At 59.7% G+C, this 26,246-nt stretch overlaps 1 protein-coding gene across 14 annotated transcripts in view; it reads right to left on the bottom strand.

The window, feature by feature from the left end:
* NCOR2 (nuclear receptor corepressor 2) overlaps nt 1–26,246 on the bottom strand; it is a 221,957-nt gene that overhangs the window by 35,291 nt on the left and 160,420 nt on the right. For all 14 annotated transcript variants that reach the window (XM_084297100.1, XM_084297101.1, XM_084297103.1 and 11 more), the window contains 6 exons: nt 25,624–25,748; nt 24,543–24,715; nt 20,577–20,639; nt 11,297–11,439; nt 6,604–6,751; nt 3,188–3,761 (listed from right to left, as the gene is read on the bottom strand). In XM_084297100.1, the coding sequence (XP_084153226.1) occupies nt 3,188–3,761; nt 6,604–6,751; nt 11,297–11,439; nt 20,577–20,639; nt 24,543–24,715; nt 25,624–25,748 (1,226 nt within the window). The remainder of the gene's footprint in view (nt 1–3,187; nt 3,762–6,603; nt 6,752–11,296; nt 11,440–20,576; nt 20,640–24,542; nt 24,716–25,623; nt 25,749–26,246) is intronic.

The following is a 26,246-nucleotide window of genomic DNA, read 5'->3' as shown; positions in this document are numbered from 1 at the left end:
TAAGTTTTTACAGCGTGATTTGTTTATTTTAGCTGTTATTTCACTGCTCTCTTCAGCCTATAAATTTCAAGGTCATTCCATGCTCACCCTTGGATGAATAAACAAGCGTGGCCGGGCCATGTGCGGGGAATAAATACAGCGCTGCGCTGGGGCTGCCCCAGCCCTCGCGGCTGCATCGGTGCAGGAATGGGACCCACCTCGGGATCTGCCCCAGGGGTGGGAACTGGGACACTCTGGGGGAACTGGGATGCCCTGGGGGAACTGGGATGCTCTGGGGGAACTGGGATGCTCTGGGGGAGCCAGGTGAGGGGCAGCTCACCCGAGCTGCTCTCCGGACCATCGCGGTGATGTCCGCCCACGGGATAGCACAGGTGGGGTGAAGCCACACCAGAGGAACGGGGGCAGCACCCCAAAGGCTGCTGAGAAGTGTTTGGGGACGAGGACACCCAGCACTTGCTCTCAGGACCGCCGTGCCATGCTGAGCTGCAGCACCTCTGTACTGGGGCTCCCAAACCACTGGGGAAAGCCCCCGGGGGCAGCACGCTCTGCAGCCCTGGGCTCCATTCCCTGGCAGTTTGGGCTCTGATTTTACCCAAAAGAGGCCAATTTCAGCCTGGTTTTCTGCAGCCCGGCGAGCTCCATCAGCAGTGGGAGAGGATGGAGCTCTCCCTGCTGCAGGCACAGCTCTGTCACCAATACACCATGACCCCACTAAGATGGCCCAAACTCCATTTCTTGCCCACGCAATCGTTTCATAAAGGGGACAGAGACCGGGGGCAGTCCCCAGGTTCCCCCAGGGGGTAAGCGTGCACGGCCTCACACATTTCCCTCTGCCCCGACCTCCCCCTGAACCGCGGTACTGGCCGTGCTCGCAGCAGCCCTCCCAGCACACGCTGCGTGTAACCACGGACACTCAGCTGCCTCCTTCGGCTCCGACGAGCTCAGGCTGCGACTCCTTCTCCCAGCCTAGCTTTTGCCAGCTCTAACACCAGGAGGACCCACGGTGGCCAGCGACAGCCCCTTCCCCGTGCTCACAGGGACACTCGAGCCACCCCCGTCCCCTTCTTCTGGGAGATGCTGCGGCCACCCCGCTGCTTTCACCAGCTCGGCAGCGCAGGGTGGGCGGGCGAGCATCGCCCACGTGCCCGGTGCTGTCCCAGCCGGGGCGGCTCACGCGGCATCTCGGCAGCCCCGTCCTCTCCGTCGCCTCTGCCCGCGTGCTCGCAGTCACGCGGCGCTGGGGCTGCGGGAGCCGCCCGCGGGCACGCAGCCTCGGCGGGCTGGAGGAGCGAGGAAGCAGGGCAGCGGGATGCCCACGGGTTGTTAGAGGGCTGCAGGCACGCACCGGGAGGCACGCATCTGGTTCCCGTGAGGTTGCGTTGAAAAGGAGCCAACGAGGAGGCGCGCAGCATCCCCGTGGGCATCACGGTGGGTACCAGCCCCTGCTAACTGGGTGCAGGACACGGTGCGGGCTGGCAGGGCTGGATGCTTCGCCTGGACAAAGCCATGGGGATGCTCAGACTGCAGCTTTCCCTGCTCTCAGGCTCTGCCATCACCGGCGCCTTCCCACCCGGGCAGCAGAGGGATGCCTGATTCCTGTCTGATATTCCTGGGAGCTGTCTGGTGGCTGAGATACCTGCACTGACCCACTGAGGAGCCCGGGTGCAAAACTTCCCGAGAAGAGCCATTCCTTTGCAGCAGGGAGGCTGCTAAAAGCTGCTGCCGTCCCCTTTTCGGCTGGGTTCGTGTCAAAGAGGAGCAGCAGAGCCCTGCTGGCCTCGCTCCCCCTCGCAGGGAGGTTTCTCCCAGCTGGGAAGGGGAGGGCGGGGAGGGGTGGTGCTGGACTCCTTCCACACCAGAGAGGAGCTCCCCACAGCCAAGAGGCCCCGGCCCCACCACGGGGCCAGAGCCAGCTGCATCCCCAGCGCCCCCGTCAGCATCTGCACTGCTTCCAGCGAGGGCTGCTCCCGAGGGATGCTCCTGCTCCCTCCTGTGCCAGCAGCACTCACCCACCAGCTCCCAAATCCACCGCAGTGCCCTTCTGGGATCACAGCTGCCTGCCACCTCGTCCTGCTGCTTTCCTCGTCTGTTTTTTTTCTTTTCTTTCTTTTTTTATTTATTTTATGCAGCCTGCCTGGCCTTGAAGCACCCGTCTCGCTGCCAACCGCCCCCTGCAAGCCCTCGGGAGGGCTGCAGGATGCTGGATGCAGGACACCAGCCAAGGCAGAGGCAGGAGCCTGGAGAGGTTTCCGTGCCCCCGTGCCACGGCCGGGTGGATGCAGGAGGTCCCTCCCGGCCCAGGAGCCAGCGTGGATGGAAGTGGGAGCCACAAGAGAAAATAGCACTACAAAGAGGCACGTATTTATATATAATTCTTTAAAAAACAGGAAACCCTGTCCCGTTTGTGAGGCTCTTGGGTGGGGAGGGCTCTGCTGCTGTGGTGGGAAGAGACGGGAGGGGAACAGGACGTTTCTCCTCCGAAGAGGCCGATGTTTCCCCTCCCTGTGCCAGGAGCCACCCTTGGAGGGTCACAGACCCCCTCGGCCACTGGCCAGGGTGGCTGCAGGGCTCGGGGCCACAGCAGCTCAGGTGAAGGCCCGGTGGTGTTTCTGCAGGAAAGCTCGCACATCCCTCACCGTCCTGCCCCCTTTATGGCCGGGGCGGATATTTCACCCTCGCGGATCCCAGCAGCATCTCCGCCGAGGCAGCAGCTCGCCCCCTCTCCGCGCTGGGAACGCGTCCCCGAAGTGACTGCTCCCCTGCCAGCGCCGACTCAGACAGAAAAACCCTTCCCAGCCCCGGATGCAGGCAGCCCAGTCTACGCCTCTGCATAACTCAGCTGTCCCCAAGGGCACGTCCGGCTCCATTGCATCACCCCGCAGGGCTGCGAGCAGCAGACTCAGCGCTTCTGCGCCCAACACCTGTCTGGGGCCATTGCCCAGCAGCACCCCCGCGTTGGGACACGGCGCTGCCCGTGGGGTCACGGACCCTTCACGAGCGATGGCCAAAGGGCCACGGCCACGCGGGGACACAGCCGGGCACGTCCCTTCGCCTGGGGAGCACCTCAGCAGTGACGTTCCTAAAAGAAAAGCTCAGGAGGAGGGAGCACGTGGGCACGGCCGCACGCAGCAGACGCCTCGCCCGGCCCCGTGGCCACGCCGCGACCCGCGCCTCTCCCCAGCCCTACCTGCTCTTGTCCACGGCGTCCTGTTCGTCCATCTCATCGGCGCTGCAGGTCGCGCTGGAGTCGCTGTCGGGGTTCACCCCGGGGCCTTTGCTGCCTTTGTGGCTCTCCTTCTTCTCGGCCTTGGGCGTCCCCTCCGCCCCCGCCGCCCCTCCGCCGCCGGTGCCGCTTTCCGCCTTCTTGTCATTCCCCTTGTCCTTCTCCTGGCCGTCCTCGCTCTCCTCCTTCTTCACCTCGCTCTTGCAGGGCTCCTCGCTCGCCTTCTCCTCCGGCTCCTCCGTTTTCACCACGTCCACCACCAGCTCCTCTTGGGCCTTCTCCTCGCCGCCGGGCGCCTCGGGAGCCGCCTCCGCAGGAGGGCTGGCGGCAGGAGCGGGGTTGGTGGCGGGGGCCGCGGGCCCGGCGGTGGCAGCAGCAGCGTCGGGGGGCGTGGGGGCCTCTTCCAACTTGACTGCCGGTTCTGCGCCGGAGTCACCTCCCGGCCCGGGTGGTGCCTTGGCCCCGCTTTCGCCTCCCTCTTTGGCTTCGGGCCTCGGCGAGGGAATGCTCTCAGTGTCGGAGCTGTTATTTACTGCAGCTGAGAAAAGGGAAGAAATAAAAATAAGGATCGGGCTGAGATTCTCACTTCCCATACCGCTGCCTCCGCCCCCTCCCATGGGAGGAGAACGCCCTCGTTGCTCCGAGGGGGAGACGATCCCGGGGCTGGCAGCGCGGGGCTGGGATGCCCCGGAGACACACTGGGGGTCTCCCGGCTTGCCCAGCTCAGCATCTGCTGAGCGAGCCCCCACCCAAACCCCAAACCACACTCCCAGCAACTGGGTTTTCCATCAAAACCCTGCTGCTCGCTCCCGGCCGCCCTCACCCATAGCTCTGGAGCTCGGCTTTGCTCCGCCGGGCCCGGGAGCTCTGCAGCTCGCTGCCCGTCCTTGCTGGCACGGCGAGGCCGCCGGCTTACGTCCCGCGTGTCCCTGGCACTGCCACCCCCCAGGGCAGCTGGGGACCATCCCAAAACACTGCGCCTGTTTGTTGTCGTCGAAGCCGCCAGAGGCGAAAGAAAGGAGGTCAGGGTCGGCGAGAGCAAAGCTCTGCCAGTGCTGCAGGACAGGTTAATTATTAAATGTCAAGGATCGTTCCTCGGATCTGCTCGCGGCTTGAAAAGGGGCTGGGAAGGCCAGGGATGGAGGTGCTGCGGGGAGCAGGGGCCTGCAGCTGGAAGGGGATCACTGCCTCCAGGTCTCCTTTATACAGAGGAAGGCAGCAAGGGCCAGGCGACCACACATTGCCCCCCACATGCCTTGGCACGGCCCCTTGGGACACAGCTCTCGTGCTTGGGTCCCAAATGGGTAACGGGGCTCCCTCCCAGCTCTCCCTTTACCTGCCTCTCTCCACAGCACCACATTTGGCTTCAAACACCAGCAAAACAGGGGACACGAAGATGTGGCTGTCCCAAGAGCCAGGCGTTTGAGCACACCCAAAGTCTTCCACTTGCTGGGCACAGATGTGCAGCTGCTCAGTTCCCCCCATACCCGGTGCTACCCGATGTGAAAGGGGCTGCCGAGGCACAAAAAGGCTCAGCCGGGCGCTGGGCTCTGCTGCACTCGCTCTGGACCCCAAATCCGTGGCTGGGGAGGTGAGGAAGGGAGCTGGGTGGAGATGGGAGCACCCGGCTGGCTGCAAAGCCCCGGGCACTGGGCGAACAAGCACACGTGCCTCGCATTCGCAAGCAGACCGCTTGGACACGGGCGATTAATCACACGCTACAACCCGTGCCAAGTCCTCCTGCCCACCCCAGGGCCTGCCGCGTGGCCCCCAGCCCCAAGGTGCTCCCCACGTGTCTCCAAATGTCACCCCGGAGCCCGCGACCTTCCCGAGCAGAGCTCTGACATTTCCGTGCCCGTGACATTTCATCAACCTCGGCTTCCACGTTCGCTCCGCTCAACAGCCCCCTTCGGAACCAGGCCCCCTCCGCCCAACGGGAGGAATTGGAAATGAGGATTGGGGCTCTAGGAAGGCAAAGCTTCAGCGAGTGTCAAGAGATCTGTCTTTAATCTCAAAACCGCATTGTTTCCTCTCAGCCGCTCTCACAAAGAGCAATAACTACCTTTTACCCCGCGCCTCTGAGTCACATATCACCTCGCACAAAGATTTACCTGGAATCTGCCTTGTAATGAGTCACTTCCAACAATGATTTGAAAAGATTTCCAATTTCAAGTCCCATTAGCCTGGGTGCTAAGGCCAGGAAGCAGCAGGGTGCCAGCAGTGCTGGTTAAGTTATTAAATTACTTTGACAAAAGTCAAATGGGGCTATTGTTGGAAAATTATGCACATTTTCTCCCAACTCTGCTGCCGCGCTTTCTAAGCGATAAATAGCTGAAAATTGTCACTTTCAAGTTGTTTCCTTCCTTTCGTAGGGCTGGGAGAGAGGAAAACGCTCCCTTAAAAAGGGAATGGGGAGGAAAAGACCCGCTGGGGTCCATCAGCCCTGCTGGATAGGGGCTGGGGCAGCCCTGGGGGGGGGCTCAGATGCCTCGGAGGGGGTGCAGTGGTGGCCACGATGCCCTGACAGGACGGGGATGGGTTGTGGGAGCCCAGCGGGTTGCATCCATCCTTGTGCATCACCCAGGGGCTCTCTGCTTTGTTTCCCCCAGCAGCCTCCCCGTGGGTCTCTCCCCGAGCCCCCGCAGTGCCTGCAGTCTGCCCCGGCTCGGCCCTGTGCCCTGCCGAGCTGTGCAGGGCCTGGTTTTTGGAGGAAAACAAGAAGAAAGCTGATTTATAACAGCCAACGCTCTGGGGAGTGTGTGCTGACGGTAACTGGAAATAAACTGGTGCAAGAAGGGTACTTCTTGCTTCTCTGGGGCAAGAAGGAGCCGCTGGGCATCACCCAGGTGCCACCCTGCGGGGACAAGGTGCACACGGGGTGGAGAGGGGCCTGGGGAGCACAGAGCTTTGTCACACCACAGCTGAACTGGGGAGGACTGGGAATGGCAGCGACTTCAGGTGGCAGCGACTTGGCACCCCCCAGTCCTCAAGAGCTCAAGGCAGCAGCAAGAGCTGCTCTCCCTGCACACCCTGACTCCTGAGACCCCCGGGGGTCCCCAAAAGAGGCCGGCTGGTGACCGAGCCCTTGCATTGCACAACCTTCCCAAAATAAACATCCCTCCCGACGGACAGGGGAGGAGGGCAGCGATCCAGCGCAGCCCTCGCAAGCGTGAAATCCCGAGGCATCCGAAAGGTCACGAGCGCCTCGTGCTGCGGGACGGCGTCACCTCGGTGCGGCTTCAGGGTGGCACACGCGGCCCCCTGCGAGCGCTGACATTTGCAGCCCCAGAAAGGCCACAGATGGCCCCTGAACCGCTCTGCCGTGGCTGTATGGCACTGCCGGGATGGCCGAGCACGTCCCCTGCCTCCACCCGCCTCACCTTCTGCCTCCTCGGCCATCTCCTCCTCGTTGCCGCTTGTCCCCGACACCTCCATCTCCTCGTCCTCGGCGGCGGGAGGGAAGGCAGCCTCCTCGCTCTGCACGGCGGTGCCTTTTTTCTTCTTCCTCTTCGCGTTCCTTTCCTTCTCCTGGGGGAAGAGGCAGAGGAAGGTGAGAAGGAAAAGCCCAGCGGGACGGGAGCCGCACAGGAGCGGCCAGCACCCCTCCTGCCCAAAGGGATGAGGAGGGCACTAACACCACCGTGACCCCAAATCGGAGTCCTAATGCAAAACCCTGCATTAAAACCCTACAAAAAGTGGCCGCCGGGACCAGACTCGCCTGCCCATAGCCCCAGGACGTGGTCTCGTCCAGCCAAAACCCTCGGGGCACAGCAGGACACGGTGCACGCCAGGCACTCACTGCACATGGGGCTGCCCCTCTGGAGGGAGCACAACTCCCTGGGGATGCTGCACCCCACGCAAGGAGCAGACCCGGGGTTGCACGGTGGGTGTGGGATCCATCTAGTGCTGCTGTGGTCGGGGTGCAGCATCCCCCTGCTCCCCCTCCTGCAGAGCTCGAGCCCCAGAAAACCCCTGGGGCAGGGTCAGCACTGACACGTGGGCAAAGGATGCGCCTGCAGGAGCCACTAGCACAGGGCCGCTCGCTCCTGTTTACACCACAGATTTCCAGGGACCACCTCCAGCTCCACCAACACCCACGGCCGCGTCCTGACGCCCCCCCTGCAGGGAGCAGAGCTGATGACCCCCGTGCAGCACAGCCACCACCACGGCACTCTGCTTTTCGTGCGTCCTGCTGCAGGCGCTGCCAAAGGACTTTGCCTCCTGCTGCTGGTGGGGACACTGGGTGCGTCACGGCATCCCGAAGGGGCCCCAACACCCCGTGCCCCGGCCCTGCCCTAGGACAGCACCGTCCCTGCTCTCCAGGGCACGTGCCGCGGCCACGGGGCGCGCACACACTGCTCCCTCCCTCCCGCCCGCCGGCCTCAAGGAAAAGTCTCGCTCCTGCTATTGTTTCCTGCTCTTGTTGCTTGAATAAATATTACCAGTAGGAACAGGCCCATCATCTCCGGCTCTCCCTGCAAGCCCCACACGGATGACGTGTGTAGGACGTTTATTTACATGGATGAGAAGATAAAGCCGTGGCGGAAACGTTAACTTTGCTGCTGGATCCCTGCGCTGGGAAGAGCCGGTCCCTCCCCTCCGACCCAACTTTTCAATCCTTTAAAAAACTTCCAGATAAAACAAACAAATCCAACGGCTTTTTGCTTGGAAACGCTGCTTGCTCAAAGTCTATTTTTATCAGGCTGGGCAGGAGAGAGGAAAAAAAAAAAAAAAAAAAAAAAAAAACAACACAACACTTGAGAAACTGCTCTCCGAAGGGCTGGTGGCACCGAGGGAGGCGGGCAGGGCCCCCCCGTGCCCCGTCCCACCGCGGTGCCACCCGTGGTGGCGGCGGTCACGGTGCCCCAGCGCTCACACCTCTGTCGGGGCAGCGATTCGGTAAGTGCACGTTTTTGTCTGAAGCAGCAGTTCCCCGTCATGCTAATGCGGTGACAAAGCTCCGACGTTACTATGGCAAAGACTTCTCTGCCTCTTACTCACGGGTCCGTGACTCAGTCGAGGCCGGGAGCGGGCTCTTCGCTGGGGAAGCAGCCGGGAAGCAGCCCCTGCCTCCACACCGTGCTCGGCTGGAGCCCGCAGAGCTGCCCCGGGGCACCTCGGGTCCCTCCCGCTGTGAAACCCAGCAGCAGGTCCCAGCCACATCCAGGGACACGTTGGAGGCCACCGCCTTGCCTCCTGCCCTGCCGGCAGCTCCGTGCAGCTCACCCAGCCTTGCTTGCGGGCAGGGTCCCCCCAGCGCTGGGGACACGGGGCCCCCGTCCTGCCAACAACCACGGGCACACCAGGCAGGAGCCCCTGCAGCCTGCGTGAAGCCCACCAAGCATCCAGGCATCTCCCCCCACCACCGTGTGCTCTGCTTAATCCCAAAATGTTTGGCCTCTCCTTGCCGCCACCAAGCAAAGCAGCTGGAGCAGCCAAAGCAGCTGTCAAACCCTGCGACTGATAGGGTAAATCCATCGGTGGGTTCACCTCCCAGCCTCAGCCTCTCGTCAGGGTGACCACGCTCCCACAGGGTGCCAGTGACACGCATTTGACACTGCTGGGACCCATCTAACCACAGGGTGACAAAGCACCTCCAGGCCCGGCCATGGGGTCAGCCCTTCAGCCCCTGGAGTTTCGCAGGCTCTGGGTAGCAGCATGGGAGATTCCCCCACTGCTTTGCTCCCCAAAAGCCCCAATTAGGGCCAGCAGAGACGAGCGAGAGACGCAGCAGCAGAGCAGTGATAACTCCCCCGCCGTGGCTCCACAAGCCAGAACAAGCCCGAGCAGCCACCAGGGCAAAGCAGAAACCTCCTGGCAAAGAGCTGCTGGTGAGGATGGCGCCTTATCTCCACCCGCCGGCAAACAGAGCGGCTCCAGGAGGACACCCCGTATCCTCACGCCCCGCTCGCCTTCAGCGCCGAGATCAGAGAGCACAGCACGCAGAAGGTCAGGGCTCAGCGATGCCGATGCCCGCGACGCGCCCGAGGCGCTGGGCAGCGAGAGCGAGCCAAAACACGCCGCAGCGCAGACAAAGCCAGGCTTCGAGGTGGCCTGACGCTGCCCCAGCACCACCAGGACGCCCGTCCCTTGGGCACCCCGATCCTCCTAAGACCAGGACCAGTTGCACACATCCCGATGGACCCCGCAGAAAGGGAGCACCGCAGTGCCAGGCACTGTTGCTGCACCCCAAGCCTTTTTCTCCCTGATGCTGGATGCTCAGAGCGGGGGGTCCCCTGCTGGTTCTGTGCTGAACCCTGATGTGTTTTGGGGCACGAGGGATGTCCCCAGGCTCTGCGTCCCATCCCGAGCTGGGGACTGCCACCTGCTCACCCCCAGCTCCTCCACATCACCCGCACGCTGCTGAACCAGAGGGAAACCTGGGCTCGGGAGGGAGCCCTTCAGCCCTGTCACCCCTACCCGGAGGAGGAGGCTGTAATATTAACGAGCCCCATTTGGGGAACTAATGAGATCTGCTAATTGAGTTTACTCTCATTAAGCAAGAGGAAGAGAAGCAGCACCAGTTTGTTTCCTCGCACACAATCGGCACTGGCTGGCGGCGGGCAGGTCAGGGAGTAATTTGGGGATCTCATGGCAAACCTCCACCATGACACACCGGCTCGCCACATGCCTGCTCGGCAGAGGTCAAGGCTGACTGCTGGGTATAGGAGATTAGGAGGCTTGGGTTGCTCGTGAATATATTTAGGAGTCAGGAAGGAAGGTCTATGGCAATTTAATCTCAGTTGTTCTTTCGTTTTATTCAGCTCTCTGGCATCTGCTGTTGCCACAAAACAATAGAGCACAATAAATAACAGCTGAACGTTCATTGTTCTTCTACAAAACCGAATCCCATAGCCTCGAATGCTCAAAAAATAAAATGATGATGCTGATATAAACTGCAAGTGAGAGTGAGCAATTAGACTGGAGCAGTCTAGCGGCTGCCTTGGAGGGACGGATGCAGGGAAAAATGTGGTTCTGCAGAAAAACACTTCTGTGATATAATTTCTGAAACGTTAGGAAGCAGAGTAAATTAATACACACCGATCCCATCGCCAGCTAGGCTGTGTGATCTGATTTCAGATCCTCCTCGGTAATGAACAACGGTATCTTTATAACATAACATTTTATATTCGGAGGGCTTTATGCACGTTTAATTCCAGTCTTTATACAGGTTTTTTTTTTTTGGTCTTTTGTATAGTTTGTTTGCTTTGTCTCTAAAAACAACTCGGTGAAACATAGGAGCACAGGAGTGTCTCTGTGCATAGAGAATTAATAAAAAAGAATCGCCAATGTCTTCTCTTTCTCTCATTCCTATAGACTGACTAGGATATTAAATTCCTGGGTGAGTCATTGAATGTTTTCCTGTCTTTCTTTTTACTCTTGCTGTAATAGCTTGCTTGGAGAGATTCCTGCATTGAACATTGTCCTTTGCATTTTCAAAGCACCCCTTGGGGGTTTAAGCCATGTGAATTCTATTAGCCAGAAACTGGGAACCCCAGGATACTCTACAAATGAAATAATTATAATCCTTAGCTGCTCTTAGCAGTCTGCCCTATCTCCTGAAGGCTGAATGAGCCCCATTTCATTCATGCCCTGCACTTCAGGCCAGAAAAGCAGCGTCAGCCCCTTCTGATGGGGAAACCGAGGCAGGGAGCGATGCGTGTGTTTGCTCGCGGCCACAAAGACGACCAACATCCACGTCAGGATCAGCCTTCTCTGCACAATACCTGTCCCACCACCGCAGTTCTGGGCTAAACCCCTCTTTTCCTTGCATTGTCCTAAAACCCTGCATTTATTTGGGGTAAACTGCCCTCAGTCTGCTCCTCCCCCCCAGTTTATCACCGTGCTCCGGGAGCCGGGGCACGCTCCCACACGGCACCTCCCCTCCTACAGCTCCCCGGGCGCCGAGCGGGCAGATGACCCCGTCCCACATCACTCGCACCCCCAATCCCCGGTGTTTTCACCCCAGAACGTTCTCCGAACCGAGACGGTTTCCCCGTTGCTGCAGGACCGGGCAGGCCCTCGCCGGGAAGTGCCCGAGGCACCTGGCGCGGGCAGCGGGGGGATCCTCACCATTTTCAGTTTGTGCTGCTGTAGGATCTCGTCCAGGTTCTGCCTCTTCTTGTAGTTGAAGTAGAAGTTTTTGCACTGCGACACGGTCTTGGAGCCCACCATCCTGGCAATGGCCGACCAGTTCCGCCCATGCTCAAGGAGACCTGCGGTGGAAGGAGGGAAGGGAGAAGCGTTTCAGGCCAGATAAAGTCGCACAAGGGCAGCATTATCCGCACAGGATGGGAAACACCCACTGCGCAAGCCAAACTCCACAGGAACAATATGGTCACTAGCACCCGTCTGCAAGGCTTCCTAGGCCAGGGGATGACCTACAACCGCCTGTTTTTCTTTCCAAGGGGGGAAAAAAAAAAAAAAAAAAAAAGGCACTGGGCTGTCTAGCTCAGGAACAAAACATCCCGCAGCCACATCAGCACTGCGGGTGGCCAGGAGGGGCTGCCTGCCCTTGGGGACGGGAGCAGGCGGCGCTGCTGTGCCCAGGAGAACCCAGGAGGGCCCTACAAAGAAGCAGCGGCGCTCTCCATCCTCCTGTGACTCACTGGTGGCTTAAACCGGGGTGACAAGGTGGCTGGGTGGGTTGGAGTCCTGGTACAGGTGGGGAGGAAGAGCCTGGGCAGGGAAGCGTCAGGAAGAGCAGGTGAGGTCCCCGCTGGGACCCCAAAAATCCACGGGTTCGTGCCCTGCTCCTGGGGATGTCACGGGTGGGACAGACGCCTGCAGCGACCACCCCAGAGGTGCTGCAGGGCTCAGACCTGGCGAGACCCTGGGCTGGGAGGAACGCCACGGTGCAGGAGGCTGGGGGGACACGGCCCCATCACCAAGCCCAGCGAGGTGCCTGCTGGACACGTCGGAGGTGGGGGCCGCAGCCCCGAGCCGTGCACACCGGCACCCGCTCCGCCTGCCCCAGGCTCCTGGAGGTGACCTGGGCTGGGGCCACCCGGGCTTTGTGGACAATTAAAGCCTCGCAGCTTGCCATCCTTCCCATGACCTGATTTCCCCATCTGGGGCCATCCCTGGCCTGGCAGCTCGTGAGCTCTCGCGGAGGACAGCACATCGAGGGCCAAGCAGCCTCTGAATGGGGTGTCCCTGACCCCAAACCCCCGCCGTGCTGTGGCAGGGCAGCACGTGGCACAGCTCCCCGGGCTCTCCCCAGCACCTTGTGTAAAGGACGGGCAGACCCTGAGCCCAGGGGCACGGCGCTGCCACCAACGGGGACTTCAAGAGCTGAAAACCCACAGGGAACAACCTGCCCAAGGCACCTTCCTCTTCTCTACGGGGTTTTTCTGCCCAGAGGTCACAACAACCCACAGAGCCTGGGAACGGGGACTGCCTGGGTGTCCCCGACCTCTGTCCCCACACCCCTCCCTTGTTGTCCCCAGCCCTGACACCACGGGGCTCAGGACCCCGGTGTCCCACCCTAGGGCTCCTGTGAGCAGCCCTGCTTGTTCCTGAGAGCCACGCAGCCGTGCCCAGCAGGGGACGGGGTGATCTCAGCACCAGGGCCCGAGGGATGCACCTCTGAGCAGGAAACGTGCAAGGGGAGGGCATGCCTGGGGGGGACACGGGTGAGTCTGCACTGAGTAGGTAGCACTACGTACCTCAGGACAGGTTAAAAAAAACAAAACAAATAAATAAAAAAAAAAACAACCCCTCCCAGAGGAAAGCAGCTGTGCTCAGCACGGCAAGAGTTAACGGCCCGGCCGTGCCTGTATCCTGCCCTGTCCCAGCACCAGGGCTTATCAAATTGCACGCAACACGCAGGCATCACACAGAGCGCTGAGCACCACAAAAGGCCGGGGCCAGCCAAGAAACAAGTTTGAGCTTTAACTCTGCAGTTCCCAGCGCCGCTCCTGCGAAACCCACGACCTCTGCCGCCGTGCTGGAGGGCTGGGGCTTCTTAAATAGGAAAAAAATAAAATAAAAAAAGGGACGTCCGGCCACCAACCACGAGAGGTAACGAGCCGGGGGCAGCAGTCCTCCCCCCAGCGTGTCACAACCCAGCGCTGTGGCCAAAGCAAACAAGGCTCCCAGCCCCCTTGGCTCATCGCTGCGCCGTGCACCGAGCACAGCACCCGGGGCTGGAGCCTTTTGCTGCGCCCCGGGCAAAGGCTCCCAACGCCGGCGCTGCCCCCGCTCCTGGCAGTGCCCTGCGAGCAGCCACGGGACCCAGCCCGGTAAACGGGGGGTCCCTGTGCTGCCTGTGGTCCCCCACACGATGTGACCTTCACCGGGTGTGCGGTGCCAGCTCCCGCTGCCCTCTCCCCTGCCGTGCTGGCTCTGCCACCCTGCCCAGCGCCGCGGGGACGCTGCCACGGCCCCACTGGGAGCTCGCAGCTGGCCGGGCAGGTGGCTGCATCCGTGCCCGGCTCACGAGGGTAAGGCAGCCTGTGGGACCCAGCGGGGTGCCCAGCCGCTCTCCTCCTGACGCTCAGAGCAGAGCAAAACAGCAGCACCTGCTGCCCCGCCGGGAGGGATCGCCCGAAATACACCCCCGGGTACCCTCGCCATGCGCCCCCCGGCTCGGCAGCCCCCAGCCCAGTGCTCCCTGGCACGCCAGCCCGGCTCGGCACGGCCGTTCGTTTCCCAGCACAACTGAAACTATGACTAACTGAGTTATCAGATCGTACCGAGAGCTGCGCTCCTTGGCGTGCCGTGGGGGCTCGGCACGGCATGGGGGCTCGGCACGGCGTGGCCCTGCAACCGCGGGGGCTGCCCCTGGACACGCAGCTACAGCTCCACGCCAGGCACCAGCCCCAGTGTTAATTAACCCCATCATCCTCAGCACCCCTCCTCGCTGTACTTACATGCCGCGGGTCTGGCTGCGCCGGGCGGGGAGCGTGCCCGGAGCATGCAGCGGGCGGGCTGGGACGGACGCGGGCGTTGGGGCGCGCTTCAAAGCCCCCCCGGGCACGCCAGCTCGCGGCGAAGCGCTGCGAGTGCTCCGCTCACGCCCGCCCCGCTCATTTTGCTTTCGCTCCCTCGCAGCAGCCGGAGAAAGAGAAGAAAGCAAAGCCGGTTCCTTAAATCCTGGGGGCGAGAGGATTTCAGAGCCATGGGCGGCGGAGAGCGGCGAGCGGGCGCCGAGGCTGGAAACCGGGTCACAGGCGGGAGAGTCCTGACCCCGGTGCCAGAAGTTGGAGGGGACACATGCTCTGGCCCCAGCTCTCCTCCAGCGGGGCGCGGGCGCTCGGTCCTCCCGCTCCTCCTGCTCGCGGCGGAGCTTTTCCAGCCGGCTGCAGCCGCGGTTGTTAAGGTGGATGGAAGCGCCTCCGGTATTTTCTCCCCTACCTCCTCGCTCAGCAGCCTGGGGCTACGGGGAGGGGAGGCTGTGCAGTTTCAGGAGATGCCCGATGTTGCCAAGAAAGAATAATAAATAAATAAACCCAGAGAAAAAAAGAAAAAAAGAAAAAAAAAAAAAAAAGCAGCAGAAAGGCGCAGGGGAGGGAGCAGCCGACGGCGCGCTGCAGCTCCGCTCCTGCCAGCCCAGGGACGGGGAGCCGGTGCCGTCGGTATGTGGCGGAGCAGCGAGCGAGCTCTAATCTGTTCCTCTGGCTGACCCAGGGCTCATTGCATCTGAATGTGACCTCTAGACAGAGCATTAATAACGAACGTGGCACTGACCCAAGCTGACAAGGGGTGCGGCCGCTTGGCACCGGCTCCCTCCCTCCCTCCCTCTCTCACTTTCTGTCTCCCTCACTCTCATCTGAATGTCAGCGGCAGGGGGAGGGATCCAGGAAAACAAAGCTTGGCTAATAGTTTCCTCCGCTCTGAAGTGAATCAAAGGCGCTTTTCTTTGGGGAGGTGCACAGCCGGCGAGCCCAGCGGGGACAACGTGCCCCCAGCGTGGCTTGGCCCCGCAGCCCGCGCTGCTGGAGAGGTTTGGGAGAGGACGCGGGACGGCGCAGCCGAGCTGAGCCAACGCAGGGGCTGTGTGGGCAGCGGTGCCACCACGGCCTCTGCCTTGGCACGAGCAAACGGGGGCTGGAGCGTCGCAGAGAAGGAAGGAAGAGGAGCCCGGAGAGCTGGGAGCACCTCAACGTGTGCTCGGAGGGGCAGATGAGGGGGCACCGGGGTGGGTGGGAGCCGGCCGCTCGCGGCCGCTCGGCTCTCCGCAGCTGCGGGTTTTTATGTGATCCTTTCCAAGGCTCCCCGGCACGGCCGCCCTGCTCCACCCAGCTCTGGGAGAGGGTGGAGGGAGCCCGTAAAAGGGTCCCTTAATGGGAGCTCGTGCGGATTAACAGGACGGGGTTACAAGGGAAAAAATAAGTGATCTCATTCCCCTACGCCTGACGGTGCCTAGAGCAATCCTCCAGCACCCCTCGCACCCAACTCCCCCGCTCGGGGAGCAGGGGATGGGGACCCTCCTGGCACAGCCAAAACTGTAACCCAGCCCTGGAGAAAGACCAGCACCACGCAAACCATGGCATCCTGAAAGCGTGGTCGGCGTCGCTGGCAACCAGCGCTCTGCTGCCAGCCAAATTAGCGCGTCGCAGCGATGCTTTCCCCCGCTGATCTCAGAGCGCTTCGCAGCGTGCGGGCGCGCGTGGGAGAACCGAGACACAAAGAAGGTGAGTAACCGCTCCGGGGCCGCGCAGGCGGTGGGTGGCAGAGCCGGGCGAGCACCGGGCTCCTGACGCCGCGCCAAGCCAAGCAGCGGGGACGGCGTGCAGGCGGCCGGCCCACGTCCCCGCGGGAGGGGACACGGGGCAGGCAGGGCGACGCTCGCCCGTCCTCGGGCGCGCAGCACCAGCGTCAGCCTCCTGCCACGCTCCACTCCTCCGTGCTTGAAGCTCGAATCTCCCCGACTCGTATTCCTACCGTCAGGCACCTTGCCTCTCCTCTCTCCGTGCTGCGTCCCCTTCCTTGCAGCCCGCTGGCAGGGACGGGCGCTCGCCCTGCTCCCCGTGGTTCCCCCGTCCTGCCGGGGGTGCCGGAGGCTCCGACCCGTGGCCGAGCGCACACGGAGCCGCCGCTCCCCTCGGGCCCAAGTGCTCTTCCTTCACCTGGCTCGGATATTATTCCTGCTCCCTTATTGTTGAAAAAATAATGCTCAAAATTAAAATGTAGGCTGTAAATTATAGTAATTACCCAGCAGTTCCCCCTGACAGGCCTTTTGTGTTTCATTCGCTGACACTCACTAAGCAAATCCTCGCAGTTTTCTCCTACATGCCTGAGAAATGTTCAGCCAACTGTGGCAGAAAGCGCAGCGCCGGGGGGGCACCGCGGCAGCAACGTTACGGGCGTTATCCCGGGGGGCCACGTTCAACACATGCTGCCCAACACCTTGGCCAAAGGGCAGCGTGGCCGATTCACGCCTTGGATGTGGTTTTGCCCTCGTGGCATCCCATCTGCACCATCCGAATCGCCCTGATGATTTCTGCCCGCTGCCTCCCCGCAGCATCACACGCACTTTGAGGCACGCACGCGGTTCCTCGGCAGCACTTATGGGGTTTCCCTGGATGGTGGGACCCCACGGCTCGTTCCACCCCACTGCCTGGTCCCAGCATGAGGGACAACACGCAGCGATGGGCACAGGCTGCAAACCCGGTTCTCCAGCCCATGTTTATTATCATCACCTATTTAAAAAAAATATATTAAAATAGTATTTAATATTTCATACTGGAGAGGGAAAAGCACCAGTATGAGTGCAAGGAAGATGAAGAATGTGAGGGGCAGGGCTCAGTCCCAGCTTCCCAAGAAGACAGCATCGCCTGCTCCGCACCGCGCTGCAGCCAACTCCTTTTAAGAGCAAAGGCTGCCCTGCCAGGAAGAAGCGATGGAGGAAGAATGCGCAGACCTACACAGACCTACCTCCCCCCGCTCAGCCAGCTGTTCGTTCAAATAACAGTGCAAAACCAAATTAGGGTTGGAAGAGCGCATGCTTGTGTGTGTGTTTACACACCCGTGCAGGCTCCAAAATAATCTTGTGCAGCGCGATAGCGTGCTGGAACACAGCTGGGCTCGAAAGGCGATGGGAGACGGCTGGTTGCTGCCACGGGCACGCGTGTCGCTGGGTTTGGCCGTGTGGTAATTTGAAGAAACCAACATTTAAAAAAAATCCTGCAGGTTTTTTTTAATGATTATTTTCATTTTTTTATTTTATAGTTTCACGGACAAGATGGAACTGGGGAATAAAAGAACGGCTCAGGTTGGTCCAAAATTCATCTCGCTTTCTAAGTTGGTTTTTGGCAGAAGTGAAAATCAGCCCTCAAAAGAAAACCTGTATCCAAGGAAATATTTTGCATCCACCCAAAATGAACTATTTAGGAGTTTTCATGGGTTATTTAGCTCTTTGACACGGGCTTTTTACGCTCTGAAATGAACATCAAAATGCTCACACGAGCAGCACGCACACGGCTGGCCCGCCGGCCCCGCTGTCCTCTCGGTGCCAGGACCGCTCATCAGTGCCTCCGACACAACTTAGGAGAGTCTCGGCCCCTACCCAAAGCCTTTTTCTCTGCTGTTACACATTTATTATGAAAGAAATCAAACACGTGCCATCTCCTCTGCCAGCCCTGCTTGCCCAGGAGGGCCCCCATGTCCCACGGGGACCCCCCGTGGGGCTCGGCAGGACCGTGCTGCCCGTGCCTGTCCCTGTGATGCCTCCATCCCAGCTCTCCCCAGCCAGGCCACACGGAGGAAAGGCATGAGGAACACGATTTTGGCTCTGCCTCGACGGCGAGGAGCGCAGAGCCTCGGCACGGTGTAGGAGGAACTCAGGTGAGCAAGACACTGCCATTTTTATGTGGCCTCTTTTCGGAGTACAAAACCACTTGTTAGACTCCAGGGGGCGGGGGGGGGGGAAGCCCAGAGCCAGGGCGAGAACAGATATGAGACTAAAGAGTAACGAAGGTCGTGCTGAAACCTCCTGGTTCATCGGGTTCAGCTCCGCCGCTATCGCGGGCTGCTGTGCGATGCGGCCCCGCTCGGGCACGTACTGCTCCTCATGCCCGGCACACAGACCGGGGGCAACAACCCCAACTGGCTGCTGGTGCTTGCTGAGCTCCCTTCTCAGCCCTGCAGGTCCACCCCAAAAGTCAAAGCTGCCTAAACACTGCCCTGTGAGGAGCAGCACCCGGCCGGCCCCGCAGAGCTCCGGGTGAGGAAAACCTCCTGCCTCCAACTTGGCATCGCGGCCCCTGCGCGACGAGGAGGCAGCATCAGAAAAACACGCTCGCTACCCCGTAATTACACCAATCTCAGCACATTTTGACAGCCCAGTGAATCAAAGTTTATTGCATAATAAAAGTGTCATTAAGCAAGAACTTTCCTCTCGCTAGGTTTTCGTTCCCCTAGTTAACTTTAATAACACGGTACTCCCCTTTATTGTCTCTCCCCGCAGACCCGGTCCTGCCTTCTCCTACTTGGAAGCCCTCCGTGCGGCTCTGCCCTTCCAGAGCTCTCCAGCTCCTGTTCCCAGAGCCCTGCTTGGTGCGGCCGCTCGGCTCTGGCGTCTCACTGTCCCAGGGCTGGTTCCCCTCACGATGTGCCTGCCCGACCCTTCCCTACAGCAGAGGAGGGGGGTTTCATGCCACGCACAAAGAAGCTGATGGCGAGACTGATCTACCCGCTTGCCAGTGCCAAGAGCAGAGGTCCCCGTCCCTCTCCTTCCAGGCGCACCGAGGCACTAACCCGCAGCGGCTCTGCAGCCTCCTGCAGCCCCTGAGTTACCTCCGGAGTTTGGTCGTGCTGCGAGTCGGAAACCCCCAGCCTGCCAGTCCCTGGAAATGCCAAACAGAGCCACTTCGAAGCAGCAGCGCGGCTACTTCCTGGCAAAGGGGAATTTGGCTTCTCTGCAGAAGTCTGGCGTTGAAATCTCGGTTTCCCAGGTTGTAGCAGGCTGGGGAACGTCAGCCCAGCAACCAGGCTTTGCAACAGCAAATCCCCCTGCCCCAGCCTGGCCCCCGGGCTGGAATAACGGGGTCAGGCTCAGCTTACGCAGGAGCAGGAACCACTACGTGCTCCCACACTTCATCTTCCACGCAGGCTTTGGCGGCTGGTTTTAGGACTCCTTAAGCGCACGTCCAGCATCCAGCACAAAACAGCGAGAGGCTTTTTTTTTTTTTTTTTTTTTTTTCCCAACCAGATGCGATCTCCAAAACAAAGCAGCGCTCAGAAAAGATCCCTCCAACAGCACTCCCCTGCTCGGCACCTGCTCACCCCGCTGCCTGGCTCCGGGCCAGGCTGCTTGATTAAAGTCTATCCATTAAGTTTTGCATCTATAGAGAGCTACGCTCAGCAACGCGCGAGATTGGCACCGGGCTGCAAAGAGGGTTGGAACAGCTCAAAGGCGAGCGAGCCAAACGTTTTGGGATATTCACAGGCAAAGTAATCCGAGTCCACAGCTCCCACCGGCACCTGGGAAGCCGGAGCTCCAGGACGTGCAATCACCATCCTTGCAGCAGGTGCATTTTCCAAACCGAGCCGAAGCCACTAACGCGCCTGCCTGCGCTTGCCATCCCCGAACGGCGCTCATTTCCATTTTAATTTCGCATTTACAATCCTCACCGGGCCAGGAGAATCAGCAGCCACGCAAGCAGGATGCACGGGCTGGGGATGTGAACCCGGCAGCGGATCGACAGGACGTGACTTTGGAAGAAATTAAAGCAGCGAGAGGGCTGGCACGGGAGCTGCGCGGAGGGAGGGGGAAGTGGCAAGCAGGGCTGTGCCACACTCAGCACTTTTTCAAAACGGTCTCAGCAGAGGCTCTGAATCAGCTCAGGATGTCGAGAGCCCCGCTCCTGCCCGCAGCTCTCGCGAGCTCCCCGCTGCACGCCGGGCAGGGCTGGGAAGCCACAGCTGCCTCCGTGCCGCGGAGCGCCGGGGTTTGCCACCCACAAATTGCTGAACACCAGAGTTACCAACGCAGGCGGACGCCCTCGGCACGTCTGAAACCGATCGCACAGATAGGACGAGGCGTCAGAGGGCGACGCGGAGCGAAACCTCGTGCTACACGCAGCACAAGCTGCAGGAAGCAGCAGATGAAAAGTCTTCCCCATTTCCTACGGCCGGCTCCGCTCTCGCGGGGACGCACGTGGGCTGTGGCCGCAGCACTGCCAGCACAGATGTCCCGGGGCTGCAGAAACTGGGCAAGCACCACGCACCAACACCTGACACCCTTCTTGTTTCCCCCCGTACCACCCACTGAGGGTACTGAGATAAACCAGCAGCGAGACAGGCAGGATCTGCCCCATCGCCCTGCGGTCAGGCACCCTCCATTGCATCGCCAGCTGCTGGGTTGGCTCCAGCAGCACCAACACGAGAAAGAAAACAAGTGGCTTACCTTTTTTAGCCGTCTCCATTTCCTCTTCAGTCCAGCGAGAGCTTTCGTTCATCTCCAGCGAAGCTGGGGGGGAGGAAGGAAAGGAGAGAGGTCAGTGGGGACTGGGGCCGAGCGAGCCCGGCGAGCTCCGAGGGGCGCAGCAGAGGGAAGCAGTGGGTAAGTGCAGAGGTGACTTAGTGAGGCTAAAGCTATGTCCACATCTTAGGAGAAGGTTCAGCATTGAGGAAACTTCCAGGGTGAGATGTGGCAAGGAATCTGTTCCATGCCAGTCCCCTTGGCAGCATAACTCACAGCCTCAGGTGCGGAGTGGAGCCCCTGCAGACAGGCTCTGTGCTGGCAGGGATGGGGAACCCGATGGCACTATGGATCTGACAGGTTGCATGGGCAGCCTGAGTCTAACTGATAACCGAATCGCGTCCTCTGTGTGAACTTCACTCATTATAACCTCGTTACAATGCCCAAACACATCTCCATCCCAAACACCACCTGCCTCCGAGGTGCGACCACCCCTCACTGAGCATGTGCTCTGAATTTCTCCTTCAAACCAAAAGCAAGAAGAAGTTATAGCAATCACAACAGACACATATGATTCAAGCTCCACCTAAAGGTGGGGAAACAGCATAAAAATGGCTCAAGAGAGGACAATGTCAGGCAAGACACCATTGCAGGCAAGTTGGAAGGACATTGCTCACTTGTGGGGTCAGGCGAGGGGCTGAACCTCTCTGCCCCCATAGAGAGGCCTCGTGGGTGAGATTCGATCTCTTGGTTATACCGAGAAACCTAACGCTCCCTACTGAGTTGTTTCATGAGTTACCAACTACCACGTAGTCGGTTGTTGGTCGTATTCCTGGTATCTGCACGCGCTTTGCAGCCAGTGCGTTTATCACCAGCGATCCAAAGAACCTGCGCTCCTGGGGCTTCAATAAACTCCACCAGTTGTTTGCTAGGCTGGAAGTGCACTGTGCTGTTTGTGCACCTGGCTGGTGCTAATTCAATACACCAAATGCAACTTACCCTGCCAACCTGGGCATCGCTCAAATCCCACCAAGCCGCCCCCAGCCCCTCCGATATCTCAGGACAGGCTGGAACACAAGGGGTCCTGCCAAACGTCCCTACCCTTTAACCCAACAGAAGCCCAGATGCCACCCTGTGGGCACCCTGCCCTGCACCCTGGTCACCGGAGGCACAGCAACGATAACCCCCGTGGCAGCACCCTCCCGGGCTGCTTCTGGGTGACGCAAAGCCTCCGCTTTGGTTTCTTAGGGACTGGAAGCGAAGCCAGATGGCTTGAGGGAGGCAGCATATTTCCTGCTGAATCGCTGCCACGCTCTCTGGCCCGCCAACAACAGGTACCTAAGACGAAGCCGACATCGGCTGCGTGCTTTGGAGGTGGCAGACACGGGGTGGGACCGTCGCCCGCAGCGGAGGAACCGCGTCACCTCGGTCACTTTGGCCTGCCACCTGCATCGGTCGAGGGAGCCAGCCCTGCGAACAGCGAGTTCTCTCGGACAGCTGGCGCCGTCACCGCGCTCTCCAACACCTCGGAGCCACGTCCAGAAGGGACAGGGGCTCGGCCGATTTGGGGCCAGGAGCAGTTTGGGGTCAAATGGGTGTGCTGCTCCCAGCAGAGAGGAAGAGGAGGTGCCAGCACCTGCTGCCCCTGTCCCCACACCTCGCTCGGTGCAGGGACACCGAGGTCCTGTGCGAAGCGCTCGCTGCGCGCCAATCCTGCTGGCGGCCTGGCACCGGCGAGCAAACCCTACAATAACAAACCAGGGTGTGAGTCAGAGGCAAAAAACAACTCGGTAAGGAAACAGATTTCCGGTTCAGGCTGCCAGCGGGTTATTACTCTAAACAACAGGCACAGCGTTATTTCAACAGCGATGAGAGATGTTTTGACAGTGGCCTTTCAGAATGGAGAGCAGGCTGATAGGTTAGGCTAGAGGATACGGGCGAGGGGAGAGGGAGGCATTTTCTAAGGGGTTTTATGAAAGCTGGGACCCTGCAGGAGGACGAGATGGGCTTCAATGCCCAGGGTACACCAGAGCCAGGCCGAGGAATCTCCTTCCCAGCCGGCTGAGCACAGCCACAGGTGTCCCCTTGCTGCTTCCCCCTGCCTTGGGCAGATTTGGGGCTGTGACTCTCCTTTATTTCAAATCGAGTGTCCCGAACACACTTCACAAGGCCCCTAACTCAGCTTTGAGACGACTGTTATTGTATGGTGAAGAACCGTCAAAGAAATGGCCCGTTTGGTTTGATTAATGATATTTACTGAGGTTGTGCAGTTATGTAACAGATGCCTACTGGGAACTCCAGCACGCTGCAGTTAAACCACAATATGGTTTTGTGTTGTTTTTCAATGTTCAATTGGTATTTAAAATGCAATAACTTTCTTAGCCAACCTAAATTAAAGCACTAGTGGAGAGACATAAAGTGTAACCAATCGCTCAGATATGCCACTGGAATCAATCCGCTTCCTTTTCCCAATTTAACACGGTCTGAAGTCGTTTCTGCCTGCCTGCCGTGAAGTTTATCAAGGGCTCTGAGATGCTGGGATAAAAAAATCCCATCCGAGTCCCTGGCATTATCTGCTCCTTCTTTGCAGCATTGCTTAACAAGTTGGAGACAGAGATCAGGGCTCCGTTGTGCCGGGAACTATTTATATCGCCTGGATGAAAACAGCGCTCGCAATCAAGGCTTCAGCCAGTTGTCAGCAGAGGAACGGGGAGGCGAAACACCTCCGAGTGATTTATAGCACATGGAACAGAACAAGCAAGAAACTGCAAAGAAAGGAAACCGAGAGGAGTCACCCTGCTTTTATTTTTGCTTCGCCTTAGGTAGCGCAGCAATAATTTTGTACTTGATAGAGTACAAAACATCGGAAAATCAGCCAAATTCCTTGATGTATTTGCTTCTCCAAGTCAATACACGAGCAGTTTCCAAGGGTAACCACTACCGGAGCTGCAAATGCCAGAGGCAGATGCACACGAGGTGTGTCTGGGGATGATGTTGTGAATTCCTGTCTGCCCCCAGACAGCTCTCCCCGACTGCTGCTCTCGGCCAAGCGCTGGCCGCGGTCCCTGCGAGCCGGCGGCGGTGCCACGTTACAGGCAGCGTGCTCTGCCTCATCCATCTCGCCCTGTGGCTGCTCGTGCCCCTTGCTGCTGTGCTCAGCACCCCTGAAACCCTGCACACAGCCCAGCCACGCCCCATGGGCAGGAATGTCCCAAACTCCTCGTCTGGCTCACGGATGGGGCAGATGAGCGGGGTAACTGGGGATGAGTATGGGCAGTGAGTGCCAAACAAGTGCCACTGGGGTGCGTGGCAGGAACGCAGGCACTGGGGAGGCTTCTGAGCAATGAACCTTTGCCACCTCACCACATCCTTCACAGCAGCCGGGGTAGCGGCACAGATGAGGAAGGAAGAGCCCGATTCCCAAGGCCATGGGGTTACAGACCCTGCAGGCTGCAGCAGCGCTGGGTCCAGGTAAATTGGACAACTGAGAGGGGCAGGAGGGCTGCGGGGAGCCAGGAAAAGCCCCAGCACCCAGCAGGGCAGGACAGGCTCGGTGCTGAGCAGCCCCAGCAGCTGAGGGCACCGAAAGCCCGAGCCTCTGGCAGAGGGAAGCACACCTCCAGCGCAGGAGGAGCATGAGCACTGCACGAGCCCAGCAAATGCACTGCTAAAAACGCCTTCCCTTTTCCTCTTTTGCAATACTTTCCCTCCCTCCAGGGTCCTAACACACACACAAATCCTCAGCCGGGACAGCCCTTGTGAACGCCTCCGGTTCACCTGGGCGAGCAGGATACCAAATGGACAAGAGAAACCTTCCTGCTGCCCCTGGAAAGGGCGTGCATGAGGAAAACCCTCCCTTGGGAGCTGGGGACGGGGAGCAGAGCAGGGCAGGCACCCCGAGAGCCGCGCCGCGGTGCCCCCTCCCCGCTCCCGGTGCCGGCGGCTACGCACCCAGCTCTGCGCTCTGCTGCGGGGCGGCCGCCTCCTCGTTGTTGGCCTCGTTGGCCATGGAGCGGGTGATGCGCCCCTTGCGCCTGCCCTGGCTGTTGGCGGTTTTGCGGCCCTTGGAGGTGACGGTTTCCTTCTCGTCGTTGTCTTCCCCGGACGTGTCGTCGTTCTTGTCCCTGCAGAACAAAACAAGGAGTTTTTTTTCCCATCACCATTGGATCGGGAGGATTTGAGGGTCAAGCATTTCCCTGCATGGGTTTGGAATTTTTGCTGTGGTCTTTTGGAAGGGAAAGTCTGCTTTATTTTTTAATTTTTTTTTTTTTTTTTTTTGCATGCACAGCCCCCCTCCCTGGCTAATTTGGCGTCGGGGTTATTTGCGGTGGGGTTTGCACTCTGCAGATGGCTGCAGCTCCACCACCAAGTGCACGCAGAGACCTGACAGAGACAGGTTTAATACCAGGCCATTCAAATTCATCACTGCCTCCTCCTCATTTATCTTCCTGAAAAGGACCTGCTGGTAAATGTCTTAGCAGCCTAGATATAATGAAGCCAGATGTTCTTTTAAAGCAAGTATTAATCCCATTACAGATAGCTAGCAGCCCGCGTGCCAACCTTTCCCCGCCGCGGCTCTGATGCTCCCCTGTTAGTTATGATTGTGTCAGGCAGGGAGGCAGGCGCGGTTATAAAACTGGTCGAATCCCTTGATCTGGAAGCTCTCATGTTGACATCAATAACACTAAAGGTGAAGCGCCACGCTCGGCTGGGCTCCGAGAGCTCCTCCGACTCCGGGAGGTTCTCGCCAGAGCAAAACAAGCCCGAGGATCAGAGCAGCTTTGCGGGTTGATCGGGTTTAAAAATAAAAAGCACATCAGAGAGCTGTTTTCCAAGTTTGGGAGCAGCAGGGGGGGAGGAACAAAGAGGAAAGCAGGCTCTCCCCCTTCCCTCCCGGCAGGAGGAGATGGGCACACGCAGCCCAGCCCCGTGCCGCGTCCCACCCCGCGTCCCAGCGCGCTGCAGCACCCCGGGGTGCTGCACGGCCCTCGCTGCAGGCGGAGGGGAGCCAGGAGGGGAGGGCTGCGCTTACTTTGTCAGTTCTTCTTTGTCATTTTCTGTTTCCTGTTTGTCTTCCTCTTTCTCTCCCTCCTTCTCCTTTTCTTTCTCTTTTTCATCTTTCTCTTCTTGGCTGCTCCGGGGCATTTGCTGCTGCTGCTGCAAAACAAGGGACGTAAAAGAAAACAAACCTCAGCGGCGGGGCAGATAAAGCTCAGCACCTGGGCCAACCTAAACAAACACGGCCAAACAATGCCGGGGGGCCAGCGGCCAAGAGGAAAAAGCGCTGCACCACCGCGGGGTGCCCGTCTGCGGGACAGGGTGCAGCCAGGGGCCGAGAGCATTACGGGGAGATCAAGGGGGTTTGGGATCAACCACGGTAGCCGCGCTCTGGGTCCCACTAAGGGCAGCGGGACAGCCCTGCTGCGCTCACTGCTAGCTGTGTGGGTCACCACCCGCATCGGAGACACCCCAAGGCTCAGCGACACGGATGCTGAGCCCTTTTTCCCAGTTTTCTGTGTGCACCAGCAGCCAGACGCCGCCACCGGCACTGGTACCGACCACGGCGTGTTACCGGGGGGAGGGAGGGACGTGCCTATTAGAATATTTCTGGGTTTTGTTTCAACAGCTGCAGGAAGGAGGATGCTGGGGAGGCCT

This window comes from Netta rufina (assembly GCF_964035555.1).
Source record: "Netta rufina genome assembly, chromosome: 17".
Taxonomy (NCBI): domain Eukaryota; kingdom Metazoa; phylum Chordata; class Aves; order Anseriformes; family Anatidae; genus Netta; species Netta rufina.
The sequence above is the reverse complement of the archived record's forward strand: the minus strand, read 5'-3'. Positions and strand labels throughout refer to the sequence as shown.